General features: G+C 40.9%; 1 protein-coding gene across 7 annotated transcripts in view; it reads left to right on the top strand.

Annotated features, from left to right (window-relative positions):
- The window catches only part of IQCH (IQ motif containing H), a 215,198-nt gene that overhangs the window by 141,960 nt on the left and 52,531 nt on the right, over positions 1 to 20,707 (top strand). For 6 of the 7 annotated variants that reach the window (XM_036843582.1, XM_036843584.1, XM_036843583.1 and 3 more), the window contains 2 exons: positions 4,146 to 4,337; positions 18,764 to 18,884. In XM_036843582.1, coding sequence (XP_036699477.1) covers positions 4,146 to 4,337; positions 18,764 to 18,884 — 313 coding nt within the window. The remainder of the gene's footprint in view (positions 1 to 4,145; positions 4,338 to 18,763; positions 18,885 to 20,707) is intronic. The other variant, XM_036843585.1, reaches the window with a different exon arrangement.

The following is a 20,707-nucleotide window of genomic DNA, read 5'->3' as shown; positions in this document are numbered from 1 at the left end:
AACATGGATTAGTTCATCATCATATTAGTTAGCAGGACCCTAAGAAATGTGAGAGTCAATTCTGGCGAAAAGGAGCAGGTTTGGAAAGCTCCAGGGAGTGAGCCCTTTCTGCCGAGTCATGTTGCAAAGGGCACGTGGCAGAGGGCTGCAGTTATCTGTGGCTCTGTAAAAAAAAAAATCCTAGCTCCTCAGGAAGTGGCCATATAGGAAGGAAGGGGGGAAATCCCAGAAAGGGGAAGTAAAATGGCTCTAGGAGGAAAACTATCTGCTTCTGGGTTTTGCCTTGGTCCGAGTCTATGGCTATGCATTCTTCCAGCAGATAGTTAGGGCCCTAACTATTTGGAGAACTGTTATATAATATTAGTCACTACAAAAGTAGCCACTAGAGAACTAGAAATTAGCCACTTTGAGTTAGCTCTGGCAGGTGTTCTCCCATTTAACTGCTATTTTTTTTCACAATAAAGAAAATAAAAGACAAAGGGCTGTTAACATTTCCTAACCTCTGTTTCAATACATCTCTTAACCATTACTCTGAGCCAATCACAAGTGATTCTGGGCACCCACTTCTAGGGAAACTAAAGAACTGTACACAGTGAGGATGTTTGTAAGGGACAATATTTAGGGATCACGCTTCTTCTCTCAGTTGCCTGATCCTGATGCTCTGCACCTCATAGCCGCTGAGCCCCCAAATCAAGCTTTTCAACAAATCATACTTTTCAGAGACTAATTTGAAAATTTAGCTTGTTAAATTGCCCCAAAAGTGTTTCAATCTTGCTAGATAGAGTGTTCTTGGGCAATACATGGGCTCATGAAGGAAGTTCCTCTTAAAGATGGCAGTGTCTAGAAAAGGCACAGGCAATCTTAATAGGATTAAAAGAGAGGGGCTCCTCCTAACCTGGCATGTCCCTTGCATTGTCATTAACCGCCACTGGAATTTGAAGGTAACAGAGTGGATTGCTTAACTCTGCTTCCCTGTAGAATACTAGGCTGATAGACTTAATACAAGTGAAATGCATTTTTAAATGATACAATTTCATACATGTATATTAAACAATCTTCAAAGCCTTAAACTGTATGTGCAATCTTTATACTGAGTGAGTCTTGCTTTTGTCCCCATTGATGAGAACTCAGGCAGTCTTTGCTATGAAATATTTTAGAACTTTATATGTTAATTGTGGTTAAAGATGCAGGAACATTTAATGCAGTAAAGCCTCCCCCTAATACTGATATTCAGAAGTAGGATAAAAACCTCTCCTCATAGACAAATTGGATTTGAAGGGTGTCATTTCACCTATGGCATGTGCAAATTGTATCACAATAAACTAAGTTATAACTGAGGTCCATGCTATCTGTTTGGAAAATGTATGTCTAAGGTCAACAAGAATTGAAGTACTCCACTGAGATTTTTCCACATAGTGCCTATCTGAACATGTCAGCGTTTTGAATTTGCAGATGGTAATGAATCAATAACACTGACTTTTTACCGATGTCCATCATAAACTTAAAGCTGGTGAAAGAAAGCTGTGATTATCTTAATTTAGGTTAATAAATATTCCTGGCTATCAGTTGGATTTTAGCAGTAGACATTTTTCTACTTCTGCCCTACACCAGTATAAAATGTATGGCAATTAAAAAATATATTACATCTTTTGAACAGAGAGATTCAAATAGAAAATGATAAATGTTTGGCAATAGCATAAAGTCATTGGTTTATGATTAAGTAATTTATTTATTTATTTAAAAAATCCAACTTGAGCACAGTGAGCATTTCCTGTTTTGTTCCATAAAGTAACCATGCAAGTTCTCTTTGTGGCATGTGTTCCATATGAAATATTGACATTTTTGGTTAAATAATCAAAAATGGTGATGCTATTTTAAAGCACTGTTCAATTTTCACTTAAAGATAGCACATAATTCTTTCCAGTGGTGCAGTCTTTACAATACTATTGATCCTTTTCATTACTGTACGGGATTCATCAACAGGCACCCATTTATAGGATTCTCAGAAGCAACAAATAATAGGATTTAGAAGAAACAGATAATAATTCTGTTAGTAGTTGAAACTTCCAAATATACAATACATCCAAACATACAATGAAAAAGGCTGTGCCAGAACAACTTTCCTTACATTGGCAAAAGAATTTTATTGGATATTAACAGTCCAAAGACCATTTCTACTTCTGCAATGTATGACCATAATACAACAAATAGAATCTATCTTCTCAACACAACATTAGAGAAGGAAGGGATGTAACCTTGGAAGGCACATTTAAAAAACCTTCCTAGGCTCTGCTCATAGCCATATGGTGTGTAGACCAGAGTACTTGTCATTTAAACACCCAAATTATCCACAGACACTACTTGATAATTAGGGAGCTAAGACAATTTCATTTTCACCCTAATTGAATACCCCATGGTTGCATGGAGCTTCCAGGGATCCCAAGTATGCCTGTTTTGGTATCACTTCTACACTGCTGCATAGTGTAAGATTCCCAGAAAGATTTGCTGGAAAGACACAACTCAAGAGAACAGACTGTGCCTTTAATCAAAATAATTTTAATCTTCCAGCTCCAGATTTCAACAGAACTATAACCTCGAGTTCTTTCACACTCTTTAGTTTTAAAAAAAATCCATTTGGTGAACAAAAACTTATCAAAGGTGAAGAGAATAGTGCTCCAGAGGCCTCCTTAAGCACAGACCATGGCCAAGAACAACATGGGGTAGGCTCAGGAGAGAGAACGCTTAGTATTGTTTTTTCTGTGAAGTATAGACTGGAAAGTCGGATGAGAAGACCAAACAAAAAAATCATTTTGTGATCTAATGAGTTATTTTTCACCAAGGCTCTACTAGAGCAGTATTACTTATAATTAAGTAATCTTGCTATAGACTTTTGTCTGATTCAAACTTATCCCAAATGGCTTGTTGACTGTTTGGAAAGTTGCTTCTCTTGCTCTTCACTTCCTTCTCCACCTCACCCTTCTCCTCCACCTCTCTGCAGGTTGAGATGGGCAGCACAGGGGAGAAGAAATGGGCTTAGGTATTGGACTCAGAGCAGCCTAGGTGGAGTCTCTGCTCTGCCACTCAGTGCTGTGTGATCATGGGCAAGTTATTTAAATTAGCTGAGTCTCAGTTATTTATACATAAAGCGGAATTAATAATGATGCCTACCTCATAGGTTTTTATGAGTTTTATGTGAAAAAACTCGGGAATTCCCTGGCGGTCCACTGGTTAGGACTCCATGCTCTCACTGCCAAGAGTCCAGGTTCAATCCCTGATCAGGGAACTAAGATCCCACATCCTACAAGACACGTGGTGTGGCCAAAAAAAAAAAAAAAAAAAAAAGAGAGAGAGAAAGAAAAGAAAACTCATGTAAAGAGCTTAGCCAAAGGCCTAGATCCTACTGAGAGTTCAATGATGTTAGATATTATCATCATTATTATTACTGTGATATTAGAGCTTAAACTTCTATCCCTGAAACATTCATGTGACTGAGCCCAGTTCTTGAGGGAATAGTTTCAAATAAGATGTAGGATAGGTGTGTATTCCAAGAAAGTTGCTTTCATGAGTGTTTCATCTCCTTTATCAGTCTTGTACCTACAATACACATAATACACTTTGTCAACTGACCGGCCAAATGAATGTATTTCACGTACACTAATGAGGAGAAAATTAAATGCTTTATAGACTAGAACATTTAAAAGCTCAGCAAAGCTCCAAACAGTTAAAGTTTTCAAAACTATAACTTTTTACAATCTTGAAACTATAAAAAAAAATTGAAGAATAAGTAAACACATAATTCTCTGAAAAAGGAAGAAAACAGTATCAAGATTCAATTACAGATATTCACAGGTTTTTTCCTTTTGCCTTTAAAAGCCAGCAAATGATAATTTCATAATTTCTCATAAATAAGATTATACTTTTAAACATGTCTTTAGTCCCACTGGTGAGTGGTTGCTTCACACCATATACATGTATATATACACACATACACGTATCACGTAAAACTTCTTCTAATCTGTCTTACTAGAAGAAAACCGAATGAACAGACTGTTTGAAATAAAGACACATGAGAAGTACCACAACTAAGTTAACATGATAAGAAGGAATCCAGGAAACTAAATGTTGCTGTGTTTTTGGCCCCACAGATCATAGAACAGGTGAGTCAGCTGGTCATTGATCACCTGGAAATCCAACGCTGGCTCTTTAAAATGGACTATGAGTTTGGAGGAAATGGGACTGCATTTTGTGACATTCCTTCCCACCTAAAGTGCTACAAGTGGGTCCTAAAGGAGAGTCAGAGATACAGCCGTGAAGACTGGAGCAAGAAATGGGCACAAGTGAGTGTTCGATGGTGACTTAAACCCGAAGTGTCTGTGAACAGATAGGAGATAAAGCAAAAGGCTCAGCTAGAAGATAAGGCACTTTCTTCTAGACTCAGCTACGTTACCTACCAGCAGTGAGACCTTAGGCAAGTTTTTTGCTTTCTTTGGCCTTAGTTCTTATATACAAAGTGAATGTGGTTGATTAGGTTATTTTAAATGTTCCTTCTTGGAGCCCTAAAAGTCCTCAAATTGATTATGATAATTAGGAAGTAATCTTTTTACCATATTCAAATAACATTACAAATCTAATCATTTGCTGTAAGTGGGTCTTGATCATATGCTTCTAACAAGTGTTGTTATTAAGCTAGTTGTATTTTATTATGAGAGAGAAATTCTATTAGTGAATGCTTGTCACCTGGAAGCTAATGTATAATAGCATTCTGTCAGCAGTCATATGTTTTTGAAGACAATTCAAGGAAATTTATGTAACTGCTGGTGCCTGTGAGATGTTGAGAAAATAATACATTCCAGCAAGAAAATCTCCCGGCAAGAACTGAATAGGTAAAAACTCTTAGCATATGAGTGACGTGTATAGATTTTTCCACACATATTGATAGAAGGATGAATTGTACAACTTCTTAGTCTGTTTCAAACTTGCTTAATAATTAATTTTATATGGCCTCATATATGAATTATCCCCACCATTCTAAAAGTTGTGTCATTTTGCATCCAGAGACCTCGACTTGCCTGGCTTCTCTTAATCCCAATCTCTGTTTTGGCTGAGCTACTGGTGAAAGCATAACTGATGAGGAAAATTCAGACGCAAATTCCCTTAACTGATTCCTTCCCCACCGATGTCTGTAGTAGTGGGCTCTGCAGTGATTTGCATGTGCTTTGAGCATCCCACTATACGAGTATATGAATCAAGACACAAGTGATAGAAAGGGAGGGGCACACAAGAGAGAACCCCATTATTCTTGTGAAAGTGAAATGATGAATAAATCTAGAGAATAGTCAGAAGAGAGAGTTCCCTTTGATAAATGTTACTGTTCTCCTCATGATCTATTCTGGGCTTTTCTTCCCCCTCCATCAGTGAATGGACTAAATGCAGTACCTGTCATGGCCAGCTTTTTACGTATTATTTAAAGGATACCAAAGTGAATTACTCTTCTAGAAAAAAATAAAACAGGGAAAATGTATTTAATTTTGAGGCCCATAGAGGTTTCTCTTGTGTTCTCCTTGGACTAGATTTTGTTTCATCTTATATAAAAAAAATGTTTAAGCAAAACTGTTGAGATTAAACCATGAAAAGTATGACTTTTTTAATCTAAAAGACTGAAATGTTAGTGTACAAAGTACTTGCTGGTCTCAATATTTCAAACCAATTTTCATAAAATTCTCCTGACACTAGACTATGATAAATTTGAAATGTTTGACTTTAAGTTTTAAAAATATTTAAAATATTAGCATTTGGCTGAATTGCATTTAGAAACCTGAATCTATATTATTTAATTTCAATTATTTTAAACAATACCGTTTTAAATGGTCACCAAATACATTTGGCATTATTGTTAATGTTGTCAAATGTGACACTTTTGAATAATTAATAATCTGTCTAAATCTTTTTTTTAAACTTAACAAGGGAAAAATCATGATTATGAAATCTTTTTACACTCTGAGACCTGTGCTTGGCCAGGGTGTGGTTAGAAGCCAAAAATAAAAATAAAAAATAAAGTAGTTCTGAAGAGCTTTTTTTTTTTTTTTTTTTGTAGGAGACTTTTGACATTCTTTTGCCTTCAAAGTGAAATCACATTCAGAGTAGAAGTGAAACACAATCTCCACTGAGTGTAACTATTGAAAATTTAGGATTAGAATTATCCTTTGTTCCAGAAGACCATCATAATGGTGCACATTTAGACATCAAAACATGACTTTATGAGCACAGGCATGTTTTAATGTCCTATTACAGTTTGTAGACCTGTTTCTTTTGATAATGAAGATGTTGTGTCATCAAGCCTAGCCTGGCACATACAAAACATACGCTGGCAGGTTATTAAAAATTTCAGCTTCTTGATGAAAGACTATCCTGCAGGCTAACAGTCCAGAGAAAGACTCCATTCTGGGAGAATTATTAGAAATGAGAATATGACTGTAAGCACTAAACTATGTTAATACTTACAAATAGCATCATTTGCATAGCAGTTTATGACATGATACCATGATTTTTCTCATTGGTATGTTGTAGGCAACAGATTAAAAACAGTGCTGTTTATGGGAGTTTGAACTGTTTTGAGAGGCTCTTGCATCTTATGCAAATATTGGTTTTAGATGTAGGCATGATTCAGTATAGACTCAAGGATCTAATATAAAGATCATCTTTTTTTCTACCTATCTAATTGAGAACGAGAGTTATTTGGTTGCAGTTGAGACTTGAAACAAAGTCATGGAATCAACAAATGCTAAAACACTGAAGTCACATTTTAAAAATCAGTGTTGACATGTAGGTGATTTTAGCAAAAGCAGAATGTTACATGATGGCCACAATGAAAACAGCACAACTCTCATTTTTTTCATGGTGGCTTGGTACCAACCTTACTCTCTTCATCCTACCAGCTAACAAAACCTACTTCCGCCAACAGGTTCCAGTAAACTCACTCACTTAAGTACTCAATGCTTGTTAAGGTTCAATGAATCTACACACGTGTGCATGCTCCAAAGTCCCCACTCCCCAGTCGGGGGGATTTCATTTAGTAGGAATAAAGGCTTACGCAAAGACACAGCTGTAGGGGAAAAACCTTCCTGGATACTCTCACCTAAGACAGTGTAGGGAGACCCAGGTAGACATTTGTTGTGGTACTAGTCCTTCTTGTGCCTTTTTCTTTCTTTCTTTTTTAAAGGGTAAAATTTCCCTCCCTCACTCCTAGATGATTGGCTTGGCGGTAGTGAGGCCTGGTGACACTGCTTTAGAAGAGTAGTCGCCAGAATACTGGCCTAGACATGAGATTTAGCATTTCGTAGACCCATGAATACACTATAAGGTCTTGACATTTCCCCATATTTCTTAGTAATAATAATAATAGAATTGTACCATTGCATATTTGATCCACGGTTGGTTGATGTGGAACCCGCAGATACGGAGGGCAACTGTGCAATGCCATTTTATACATGGGACTTGAGGATTCTTGGATTTTGGTATCCATGGGAGTCCTGGCATTTCAGCACTTTATGTGAATTGACTCATTCAATCTCAGAAAAAAATGGAAGTTTTTACTCATTTACTTCCACACCACTTTGATACAGAAGGTATTGTCACTCTGTTTACAGATGGAGAAATTGATGCTTGGGAAGTGCAGTGACTTGCCCAAGTTCACACAGCTAGTAAATGATCCGCACCTAGTTTGGAACACACATCCACTCCTCCAGGCCCCGGGCCCTTGCCACAGAGCTGAATCCATCTAGAAAAGACCTGTTGTTTGAAAGCCTTAGTGTTCTCCCTCAGGTCCCTGCCATTGTGGCCTGCTGCCCTTGTGGCAGATTGTCTGCTTTCTACAGAGACTTGTGGGAAACACAAACGTCCCACAGCTATTGCTCTCAAATTTCTTCCCTTTCCTGTCTGACAGGAGAGCTGCTGTCCTGCTGCCAGCAGGCTGAGATGTAAGAGGGCCATCAGTACACACACCTCATAGTTTCAGAGAAGAGGCCCTGTTGGGGGGTCTGTAGGATTCGGCTTTGCAACCTAACTGCCTCACGTACCTACTTATGCATGGGTGAGGAGAGTGAGTTTTAGATATCACCCTTTGATCGTTCATGGGGGTGACAAATTTTCAATGCCTTTCTCAACTTAGTACACGAACAAGATCATTTTAGTGAACCTGTAAACTCTCACAGAGCTTAGAGTAAGTAGCCTATCTTCACAATCAGACATAGCATTAAAAATACAGTGAGTTTTTAAAACCCTGTTTTTTGGATAAGCAACCACATATTTTGTTTGTTTGTTTTTAGTCTCCTGTTCCAGATTGACTTGTAAACTTCCTTTGAAGCAAAATGAGGTTTGGAATAGGCTAGTATGAATAATTGAACATTCAGGATAAGTAGGAGGTGGCCTGGCTTCGTGGGTTCCACAGCCTAGGCACATGGAGGTTACTCGGGGGGAACCATGGGCAAATCACTTCAGCTCTCCAGGTCTCTATCGCTTCAACTGTAAAGAGAAATAATATTAGTACCTGTCTCCTGGGGAGGTAGTGAGAATTAATTGAGATAACCTTTGTGGATTAGCTACCAATGTACTTAGCACATAAGACTTCAAGAAATGCTACTTGTTATTAATATTACCATAAAATTGCATTACAATTAAATTATAGGTAATATTGAACAAGTACATACAATTTAATCTTTTTATGGTGATTCAGAAGGTCCTGTAGCATCTTGTAGGCTTCCAGAACATTGTTCTATGCATCAATTATCATTACGTAGGATTGTGGCTGTTGCGGATACAGAATGTTGACCAAGTTTTGCCTACCCAATGATTTACCCAGATAATGCCTTTAAAAGAATAAACCTTGACAGCAGCCTGCTTTCTTATAATTTGAAAACAGAAAATAATTCCAGTTATTTAAACTTCCTACATGTCGTTTAAAGAGGCATTGACCTGATAAAGTAGAGATTTTTCTGACCACAAGATTGAGACCCGGTTGCTTCATTTTCTGGTTCCAGTTGGTGTCTTTTCTAATTAGTGTAGCAGCACGTCACCGCAATCATTGGAAAGTCTTAGTCATTTACATATTTTTCCTTATCTCTGAAAATGACTTAGAATGTTTTCTTCCAGTTCAATGGCTGTTTTCATGAAGCTGCCAGGGTTGGGTGTGAGGTGCTTCTCTGTGCCTGAGGAAGATGACAGGAGAAGGAAAATTGCCTCCCCAAGTTAAATGAAAGCTGGGTCCCCCTTCTGAGGACCTATAATAATCAGCTATACAAGCTGTTGGTTTGTGTGTCCTATTGATTTAATATGCTTCTAATCAGTACATAAAGCTATGGGCCTGCAGTGTTAATTTTTCATATGCTTACAAAGTACCCTTTGATTTTCTGTCACACGTTAATTACAGCGTTTTGCCATTAAATAGGAAGCTTTGTGTAAACTAATTACTAGGTAATCATTGTCTACTGCAAGCATGCTGTTTGTACCTTTTATTTTATTCTAAAAATGCACAGATCTCACAGTCTGGAAACGCTCTACCTTCCAGCCATTAGCTCTCACTAATTCATAGCATTATTGTGGTGAGAGTATAGGAGTTGTAATTGTTGTGGTATCAGAGCTGTTAATTACCGGAGTAAACAGTTGAAATGGTGCCAAGGTCTATTGTACAAGGCAGAGAAAAGGAGGTTTAAATGTTACTCCCACCATCTGGGGACTAGGGGAGAGGCAAATGCTTGAGAACAGCAGTGAGGCGCTATCGCCTCAGCTCCAGGGTTGGCGGCCATATGGATCCGGAATATTTTGAATCAATTGAATTTAACTACCAGTTTTCGCGATAACAGCGTGGAAGGAAGGAATAAAGCAAAAGATGAGAGGAACAAGAATTGGTTATGTTTTCACATACAGGAAGTCCCCATTGGAGTTCTTTTGGAAATATCTGCTTCAAGCCACAGAGCAGGCACGGATATTTGGAACAGATTCAGAGTGGGTTTTACTCTCCTCTGCCGGCCACTGCGCCATTTGCTTCTGGTCGTCTGTCCTCCAAGCCCCTCGGTGAGAGAGGGATGCCCTTGAGAAGACCCAGACTTTCGTGTAATTGTGCCAGAGCAAACAAAAAATCCTCACTTTTGGAATTCACTGATTTATTACCCTGGTATTTTAATAAGCATGGTCTGTAGAAAAAACAATACTAAATATATAATGCTATCACATCCACCTCAAGTATATACCTCTGTACACGTGGAAATATCAAAGAAGGTACAGACTCCGATTAAGAAAGGCAGATGCTTGCCCATTTATTTTGTATAAAATTAAAATATAAATCCTCCTGATAGTCTCCCATTTCAGTCGACAAATTCACCCCGCTCCCCACTACTTGAATGAAAAATCAAGTCCAAAGGGCACATGTGTTTTCTTTTGTTTTTAATTTTCAACTAAAGAGCTTTTTCAGCATATGCAGTTTTCTCAACCAGCGATATTTCTCTAACTGGAAAGAAAGAAACCTATTGTCAATAATAATAATTATGGCCACTACCATTTACGGTTGATTTTTAAACTGCGTGGTTTCTGCTTTAAAATATTGTGTAATCTCTAAAACAGTCATATGTTTTTACTTGATGTCACTCATATTTAATATAATTGCCTTTAAACCCATTGTCCAACATTAAAAATATCTTTAAAAAAATCTACCACTTGCTGCTGTAACTACTTTTTATTCCCAAAACATGAACATATTCTTCTTTTTTTAAACCACCCTGGATTATTTATTTTTAATTGTTCCTTTAGCAGATGTTGAAGTAATTCAGAGTACAGTGTAAACAACTCCTTTAAAGAGAGCGATCACAGACGACCACATACACCATGAACCAAGGGCAGTGCCTGTCGGGCTTTTATGGTGGCCACTCTGGCCCATGGGAAAAATTTTTCCTGCTTTTGTGTATGTGCAAAGTTCAAGTAAGAATTTCAAGAAATGCTTAATCTTTATCTATTGAAACCCCCAGCATGCAGTGCGACAGGGTGAGCCTAGAAAGAAAATCATGGCCCCCTGTGGAGAGGGGAAAAAAGAAACAGCAGTTGAAGAGCTGGAAAGCTGAAAGGGAATGAACCTCTCTAGCGTTTCTGGTCGGGGCGAAGCAGTTGTGCTGAGCTTTGGAATGGAGGCGCAACATATGTGCCTCAGTTGGACAAAACGCTTCTCGAGTCAAATCAACTGCTAGGCCTGCATGTTGGTGCAAGGTGGAGGCCTGGATAATGAGGGACAGACTTCTCGAGAAGCAGCGAGTGGATAATGCTACATAAGTATGGAATTATATACCACATTTTCACCATTCTGTTTAATGAGAGCCGCCACCGCAGCGAATCACTTGCCACACAGCCAAGATGGGCCGTTAGCTATCAAGGGAAAATTGTCTTTGCCGCTTTCAGCAGATGGAGCAAATATTTTACAAAGCAATTTTACATACCAAAAGCATTTGTGTGCCTTGGTAATGTTGGCTGTTTTACATTACGTTACCTTCTACAGCAGCATAATTTTCCATCTCATCGAAGGCAAAGTTGGCATTTTTGATTTTTAAACCCTCAATTAACAATTAAACATGGAGTATTAAGGTAGTCCTTAAACTTTAAGTAGGTGTGGGAAGTAGTTTATGACTTGCTGAAGACATTTTCATTTTTTCTTCATCCTCTCAGCCTATTTTTGCACTCTAAAGAGGGACGATTGCTAATGATTTTAATGGAAAGGAATGAGTGAAAACCTCACTACTGACTGCAGAATGAGAGTAACCAATGCATAGAGTGATCAGAGCATTTGCTGGCTTAAGCATCCAGCATGGATTGTGGATACACGGTTTGGCCCACCCCTTTGTATCAGTTTAAAATGTTTAATATTCAATAACAGAAAATCCAACTCCAAATGACTTTAAAAATAAAGAGAATTTTTAAAAATAAAAATAAAAAATAAAGAGAATTTATTATCTCAACTAAGTGAAAATCCAGAGATTGGCTCTGGCATCAGACAAGGCTTAATCCAGTGGCTCAGTATCACTAAGGACCCAGTTACTTTCCATCACTCCTCCGTACTGTGCATAATGTCTGCTCCATCCTAAGGCGGGCTGTCCCCAGGGTCGCTAGATGGCTGCCAGTGGCTCCTGGAGCTTGTCCTTAGTCAAGTAGCTCCTAGAGCTTGTCCCCGGTCAAGGTAATAGGAAGAGAGAACATCTCACCAGGCAGCATTCTCAGAAGAGCATAAAAGCTTCTTTCTCAGAAGACCCCAGCAAGTGTTTCCTAACACTTGATTGGCCTAACTGGGTCATGTGCCCCTCCTGAACGAACCACTGTGGCCAGGGTATGGCTTTGCTAACCAGGGGCCCATCCCTGGAGCTGAGCGTGGAGTCACTCTCAATTCTTGCATAGCTAAGAATGGGGTAGGGACAGTTCCTGAAAGGAAGTTGGGGATATCATTACCTGGAACGAGGGGACAAAGATGCTAGGCAGCCAACAACAGATGTCCATTCTACCATTTGTCATAAATTTGACAGCACAGACTTAGCATCACATGTGGATGATCTAAATCTGACCCAGCTGGACCATCAATGCCCACTGATGGCAGTTACAGACCCAGATCTCATCACACTATGGCATACTGGTAGCAACTAGATTTGAATCCCAGTTTGCTACTTCGTGGGTGTGTGACATGAAATGGAGATGATAATGACTACTTCAGAGACTGGCTTTGAGATAATAAATATAAAATCCCTGGCACAGACCTACCACATGGTAAGCTTTCAATAAGAGAGAGCTATTGTTTTACCTACAAAATAACTATAGTGGTAAAAAGTGTCCTGTGCAAGCGAAGTAACCTTCCTAAATTCACACTCAAAGTAGGAACCCCTCCCTTCTCTCCACCTCTGTGCCGCTAGCCTTTCAAAGCCTGAGCACCTTTCATGGAACCCACACTTTCCCTTTGAAAGAGGCAGCAGGGGTGGTGGAAACCACTCACCCCAGAGCCAGAGGCAGCCAGAGAGCTCCTGTGGTCTCGCTCTATGAGTGTAGAAGCGCCATCCCCTCTTCTGTTACACGAGGCATTTGTCTTAGATGTTCCAGATGGCCTCTTTCAACACTAACATTCTTGCTTAGTTTTTCAAGTGATTGTCTTGCCCTTTTGGCCCTATTCCTCCATTTAGGGATATCAGAAGGCTCTATAAAGCAGAATCATCTAGGTAGGTCCCTTGGTTTCTCTTTTGAACAACACCAATGTCTGATGTGAGAGATGGGAGGTGATTAGCCGAGAAGTTATTTTACTTAATTCACCACTGCCAATCCAGCAAAGAAGCTTCTGAAGTAAAAGGAGTATTGGTGAGATTGACATTTAGAGCATTCTAATTTGTCTTCTTTCTTCCTCCTTGCTCATCCTCCCCAACACACACACACACACACACACACTCATACTCACACACACACACACACACACACACACTTAGAATTTACTTGGGAAAGTTAACTCTCTGGAGCTTGAAGTAGCTTTAGTCATTGGGGGCAATATTAAATTGGATATGCTAGCAGCTTCTCCTGAGATATCCTGAATTTCTTTCAGTCAAATACCTCTTCCTTCAAATTTATACTTTCTTGATAGAAAAAAGAGAGAGAGCTGAGAGGCAAGGTCCATGCTTGATAGACAAGAATCTCTAGGATGCATTGGTCAGGCTGATGGAGGCCCTGCAGTTATCTTGGAACACTCCAAGGTCATGACTATCACTGATGCACTCTGAGGGGTAAATATGGATACAGGGTGACAAGGCTATGCAGTGGCACAGATGCGGCTCAGGTTCCTCCTGGATGGGAATTGCTCCAGAGCTATTAGCTCCACAAAGGCCAGCAGCTAATGTGCATTGCCAGAGCCAGTGCAATCATAATGGAATGAAGATCTGGAATTGATTTTTTTCAAGAAGTGAAGGGTATTTTTCTAACATTTGTTTATCACCCATGAGGTCTAAGCTTTCCTTTCCACACCTCCAGAGTTGTTAGCTCTAAACGATCTGCTCCATGTGAATGATAAACTCTCTGAAACACTAACCAGTAGTCTATCACCTTGATGTGCCTCATTGAACTACTCATTTCATAAGTATTTAAGACAGAGAATGTGTGCCCCAGTTGCTGGCTTGTAACAGATATTCTACACACACACACACACACACACACACACTTTGCAAGGGTGAAAAGCAGTGGGGAAGAAGGCAAACTAGCAATGGTTTCCCCAACTCTGTTGTTTTCTGTCTTCAGTCACGTGTTGAAAATCACCCAATAACAGAATCTGACAACTCAGCCAGTGACCTTACACAAGCCTCCTCACTCCAGGGGCCTCTACTTCCCATTTGTAGAGCAGGGGAAATAATCCTGTGCTGGCCCACCTCAGAGTGTTGGTGTCAGGACCAAAGGAGATAATGAATGTGAGCCTGCTGTGACAAGAGAAAGTATTTTATGAATACTGTTCTGATGACTCACATGAATTTGGGGGTTTGTGTGTCACAGTTTTGTACATCTGTGTCTGTGTGCATCAGTGTGTATTTAAGTTTACTCTGAACAGAATAAGCCCAAATAGCTACAGATCTTCCCTTATCAGCATCTGCCCTTCAAGTTCTGGTAATTGTGTTTGAACTATGCAAAATGATAAACACTAGAGAACAGAAACTCCCCCCAAGCTGAGAACTTGCATCTGATGTCTCTTCATTGGAACTAAGGCCATTCTTAGTATAATCCTTCTATTTCCTATCAGATGCTTTCAAAATAAATAAATTGAACAGTTAATACCTCCCACCCCATTATTCCTCTGCATATCTTTTTCTTAGAGAGTTCCTCGTGGCCCCAAGCTGCCTCTGTGTGCCCCAGCATCCCCTATCGAATGTCACCCTGCCAGTGCCTTCGGCCCTGTACTTCTCATGATGGGACACAATTTCCACAGCAGACTTTCCTCTAGGAAATTTACCCCCTTGCTATGGCTTTGTACACAGCGCAAACGCTGTAGATCAAGGCAGAATGGCTGGCTTTGTAAGCAGAGGCAGTGAGGGCAGCCTGACACAGTGTCCAGATGCCTCTTGCAGGCTACAGCCTCACAAGTTAATTATTGGCCCTCACATAGCATGTTGCATCGGAGGTGACACTTCATAAATGTCACCTCATTTGTCTTTCCAGTGCCCCTCAGAGGCCGGGAATCTCATAAAATCCACCCAGGAAGAATTGGTGCTTCTTAAGTCGTCATCCCCCCAGGTGGTCCCTGGGCAGCAAGGAGGGAACCTGTTGCGAGGTTTCACATTTTCCCTTTTTCTGTAACTTCAGCTCTTCGGGGCTGGGTCCCTGTGTTTATCACCGCCACGACTCAGTCCACAAATATTGAGTGTTCCCTGTACCGAGCGCTGGGGAGCCTGACCTCAAAGCCACTGACCACGCCATTAAGGAGCCCCCGGGGAGCTGGAGAGCATGGGGAAAGGATACCCCACAGGGATGGCAGAGGAGGCTTCCTGGGGGAGGTATGACTGGAACTAACTCAGAGAGGGTGAGGAGCAGTCAGCTAGGTGAGGAAGGGGAGGAAGGAAGGCGGAGGAAAGACATTGAGCCAGGGCAGTTTGGGGTGAGACTGAAAGCCAGAAAGGAGAGAAGTGAGGCTACATTAGGAATCAGAGGCCAGGTCACAGAGGGCCTTTGTGTGTCGTACTGAGGAGTTTTGCCTTAATCCTTAAACAGATAGAGATCTAGTTTCAAGACTTAGGTGGCAAAGCTTTCACATACTCCTTCATTATCTCACCTCCATCTCTAGTCTCCCCACACCCCAACACATAAACACTCTTTTTCCTTAGTTCAGTTAGGCCTGACATTCTGTAATTTTTTTCCTCAATTTTTTTTATTGTGGTAAAATACCCATAACATAAAATTTACCATCTTAACCATTTTTAAGTCTACAGTTCAAAGGTATTAAATACACTCATAATGTTGTGCAACCATCACCACCATCCATCTCCATAACTCTTTTCATCTTATAAAACTGAAACTCTGTACCCATTAAACACTAACTCCCCATTCCCCCTCCCCCTGACAACTACCATTCCACTGTCTATCTCAGTGATTCTGACTCCTCTAAGTACCTGTCATTTTTTGCATGAATGAATGAATAAATGAATTACTTCTCTTGAACTGACTTGATGTGATAGCAGATAGCAGATCACTGGATAGATGGTTCAACACCTTTCAGACACAGGGCAGAAAGGGCCCTTTAATCAGGGCAGAACAAAAAGGAAGTCTCCACTGTCCTGGTAGAGGGCCTGCCCTGCATGGGTTCCTTCCTTGACATTTAGTTTCCCAAGCAGGGTGGGAACCTACAGACGTGCTCCATCGTCCCAGCTTTGGGGCACTGCATGAATCACAGACAATTGGTCTTTTTCGATAGAGTAGGATGGTTTTAACTGAAACAAGTGTAAAACAAAAAGAAAGATGGGTGTGGAGGACAGTGCTCAAAGAAGGAACCAAGAGGGGGGTCCAGGTTGTTGGAACTGCGTGTTTTGTGTGCTTGTTTATGGTTTAGATGCAGGGCTTCGGGGAGATGAAGTAATGTACAGTAAAGAGCAGAGAAGATGTAAACTGTGCAGCATACGAAGTGCTCGGGCTTTGACAGCAACTTCCCTGCCTCTAACTCCCAAGGCAGAGGCTCCTTGTGTAAGCTGGCTTCCCCTGCCCTTCTTCACGACCCCCAACTGTGCAGAGAGCCATCCTGAACAAGGGTGGGCAGCGGCCGGCACTCTCCCTTCCTCATGGCATTTTTGTTTTGTACGTCAAGCACTTACTAAGGTAACTAATGAGACTCTCCCACCAGGATTTTCTGGATATTTCAGAAATTATTCAGGTTACTGGGACCTGCCTAGAGTGTACTCTCAGATATTTATTTGTCTTCTTCTGTAGATTTTCAGAGGGCACGGGACCCAGAATGAATCAGATGTTCCAAGGAGCTGGGGGAGGGGGGAGGACAATCACTTTTTAAAGGCAGGGAAATTGAAAATAAATGGCCGTGCAGGGCTTCCCTGATGGCGCAGTGGTTGAGAATCTGCCTGCCAATGCAGGGGACACGGGTTCGAGCCCTGGTCTGGGAAGATCCCACATGCCGCGGAGCAACTGGGCCTGTGAGCCACAGCTGCTGAGCCTGCGCGTCTGGAGCCTGTGCTCCACAACAAGAGAGGCCGCGATAGTGAGAGGCCCGCGCACTGCGATGAAGAGTGGCCCCCGCTTGCCACAACTAGAGAAAGCCCTCGCACAGAAACGAAGACCTAACACAGCCATAAATAAATAAATTAAAAAACAAAAACAAAAAACTGTACATACCTTAATTAAAAAAAAAAAAAAGGCTGTACAGATGATTTCTAAGATTCCTTCCTGCCCCATTCGCCAAAGCTGATTCTTTTCTGATTCTTCCAAATACTGATGTTCACTCACAGATTAGAAAGTTCCCCAGCAACGCAAAGCAAGCCTGAGTTTTTCTTGTCAATGTCCCATATTTTGAATATGAATCCTGCCCATCAAATGTTTTGTGTCTAGTGCCCTGCTCTTCTTCTGAGAGAAAAAATATCTGAAGAGGTGGCTTCTATCTAAAAAATTTTAGATAGTCTAAGACTTTCCAAAAAAAAAACAAAAACAAAATGTCCCGACAAACCGAGTCTTTTCATGTCAAAAAGCCAGGTTTCTTATTCATCAGAGGGTTTCCTACTGTTTTCATTTTGACAGGATGCTCTGTAGTTTGGGGTTGTTGTACAATGACGTGGGGCCAGCCTCACATCTAGGCAGATGAGGCTATGACCTAGTGGGGTATATCAGGTGACTGAGGCCAGCTCCCCTCCCCACCTCCCTCTTCCAACCTGCCCCCTCCTAAAATCCCACCTCTACAGGGTCAGCCGCGGTTTAAGGCTTTGATACCAGAGTTACATGGAGGCCCCCCAACCAGGGGGAATGGGCACGGCTTAAAGAGATGAAGGTGCCCAAGAAAGACCCTGCCAACTCCATGATCTCTCCCAAGATCAGCTCTGTTAGGGTCATAAGATAAAAAACATTCCCATCTGGGTTGCCAAGGGGGAGGGTGGGTAGGGAAGGGAAGGAATGGGAATTTAGGAGGAGCAGAGGCAAACTATTATATGTAGGATGAATAAACAACAAGGTCCTACTGTAGAGCACAGGGAACTATATTCAATATCCTGTGACAAACCATAATGGAAAAGAATATAAATACATGTATAACTGAGTCACTTTGCTCTACAGAAGAAATTAACACATTGTAAATCAACTATACATCAATAAAATCTTTTTTAATGAAAAAAAAAATTCCAGTCTGAAGGACCTTAGGGAGAAGGTAGTGAACCCCACCTTTTACACAATGGGAGACTGAGGCCCAGAGTAGGGAGGCACGGTGCCCGAGGACGTGCCATTGGTCAGGCTGCTGTGGGTCTGAAACTGGGGTTACCTGTTGCCCAGACAGAAGGCTGCCTTTTGGAGACAACAGGCACGATTAGCAGCAATATTTAGGGGCCAAGTCACTTTGAAATATGAAAATTGAAATGGCTGGAAAAATAGAGAATATTTTCAAAATGGCTTTCTGACTCTGGGTAAACAGTAACCACATTTTTTTTGCCTGTTGGAGGCCTGGTTTTTAATCACTCCACAAGCAGTTTTCATTTCTGTAGTAAAATTGCTTGTGGTTCTATTTAATTTGTTTCTGCAGGAGCCAGCTTTGGTGAAGATCTCCGAGGAGCTGGCGGGCGTTTTAGCACAGCACGCACAGCCAGTCAATGAGAAACGGTTCCCGACATGGAGGAAATTCCTCCAAACATTTCTCAGTCAAGGTAAATAAGACTGTAAAGCTTCTACTGAGGATTAGTCTGCACAACCTTGAATTCTAGTTTTGGGTCAACCTGGGGCCAATTTGAATACCTTGCAACTCTTGTGTTGGTTTAGAAAAGTGCTCCTACAAGCAGATTTTCTTTCTCTTTTAAACTTTGCCTAAATATTTATCTTGCACTCAGCCTCTTAAGTAAGCAGGAACTGAGCATACCAAGCGTGCCATGCATAGCTCAAGATTCTGACCATATTTTTGCACCACAGACTTCTCCTGAGAAGTAGGCTTTGGAATCAGATGACCTGGGCTTGGATCTCATCCTTGACCTGATGTAGGTTCTTAAACCCTCAGAGGCCCAGTTTCCTCACCTACTTCACAGGGTTGTTGGGAGGATTCAATGAAATACAGATATGAAAGTTTCTACCATGGAGCCTGACTCAAAATAAGTCTTTAAGAAATGTTAGTTTCTCCTTCCATTTTCTAGGAGAGCAGAAATGGTCTCACTTCCAGTTCTGAAGGTAGACTTTGTAAATAAGATCCTCTACAGTCCTGGAGCAAAGTCAGCCTCTGTTTCTTTCATCATCCTCCTCTTGACTTCTCCTCAATTTTCCAATGACATTAGGAGGTCAGTGGATGAGGGAATGAATGGAGCAAATGCTGCTTATCCCCAGTTGTAGAGGTCCTGTGGGAGTGCTACACAGAGGCACGGCCACACATTGACCCTCACTCTCTAGAAGGTTACAGTGTAAGGCAGATATTCCTATATGCTTACCCACGTGAATTATAAGGGAAAGCTAGGATACAGACCACAGAAGATATCTTTCCACTCTTCACCACTGTCAAACGATGATAATATATTAACATGAATATATAATAGTATTATAATAATATTATATCAGATGCTAACAACAGCAGCAGCAACAAGCCAGTGGTGAGAATAGCACAGTGAAGATAACATAACAACCAGAGTCTGTGCTTACTATGTGCTAGACTCTATTCTAAGTACACCTATATTAATTTCTTTGATCCTCCCAACAGGCCTATGAGGTGGGTACCATTATCACCCTTGCTTTAATAGAGGAGGAAACTGAGGTACAAAAGATTAAGTAACTCACCCCGAATCCCTCTGTGATTACGTAGCAGAGCGAATAAAAGGCTACCCCTGTGCTGCTCCAGGAGTCTTGGCCAGAGCCAATGGGTATATTTACCAAGGAATACTTCTTAGCTCAGGGTATGAGATCGCATGGGAAAGGACAGATCTGTTGGGCGTTGGAATATACTGCAAGGCAGAGTGGGGTGGAAGGGCATAGTAAACACTCTGTTAATGAATTATTTAAGCAAGGCGTCGGATGGCCCACCATCTAACAAGAATGCTGAAAAAGGATTCTTCACTGGTGCAGGGAGAAGCGGGGGGCAGTTATACTTCACGGTCTCTAGTGTCCTCTCAAATCTAAATTTCTGTGATTCTACAAATCTCCACATGCACCCACTGCCAGAAAAGTAAAGCTGAAAGAGTCAACCCCGTGCGTAAATGGAAGAAAATAAGGTACATATAATAAAAAATGGCTAAGAATAAAGGATTTTTTTAAGTTAGGAGGGGAAGACCATGAAGATCTTAGGTCCATACAGGACAGGATGTTAGGAAGTTTCCAGATCTTCTAAGGTCAGTCTGCAAACCCTCCTCTAATCTATTATTTTCATGTGAGCTTTGTAGATTAGAAAGGGTTTTCCCAGCCACTGTCTCACCTGAGCTGTATAACCACAAGCTTAGGCTTTGCCTCAACCTCCTTCATCTCTATCCTTTCTTCCTCTCTCTCAGCCATGTTGTAA

This window comes from Balaenoptera musculus, chromosome 2, assembly GCF_009873245.2.
Source record: "Balaenoptera musculus isolate JJ_BM4_2016_0621 chromosome 2, mBalMus1.pri.v3, whole genome shotgun sequence".
NCBI lineage: Eukaryota > Metazoa > Chordata > Mammalia > Artiodactyla > Balaenopteridae > Balaenoptera > Balaenoptera musculus.
The sequence above is the reverse complement of the archived record's forward strand: the minus strand, read 5'-3'. Positions and strand labels throughout refer to the sequence as shown.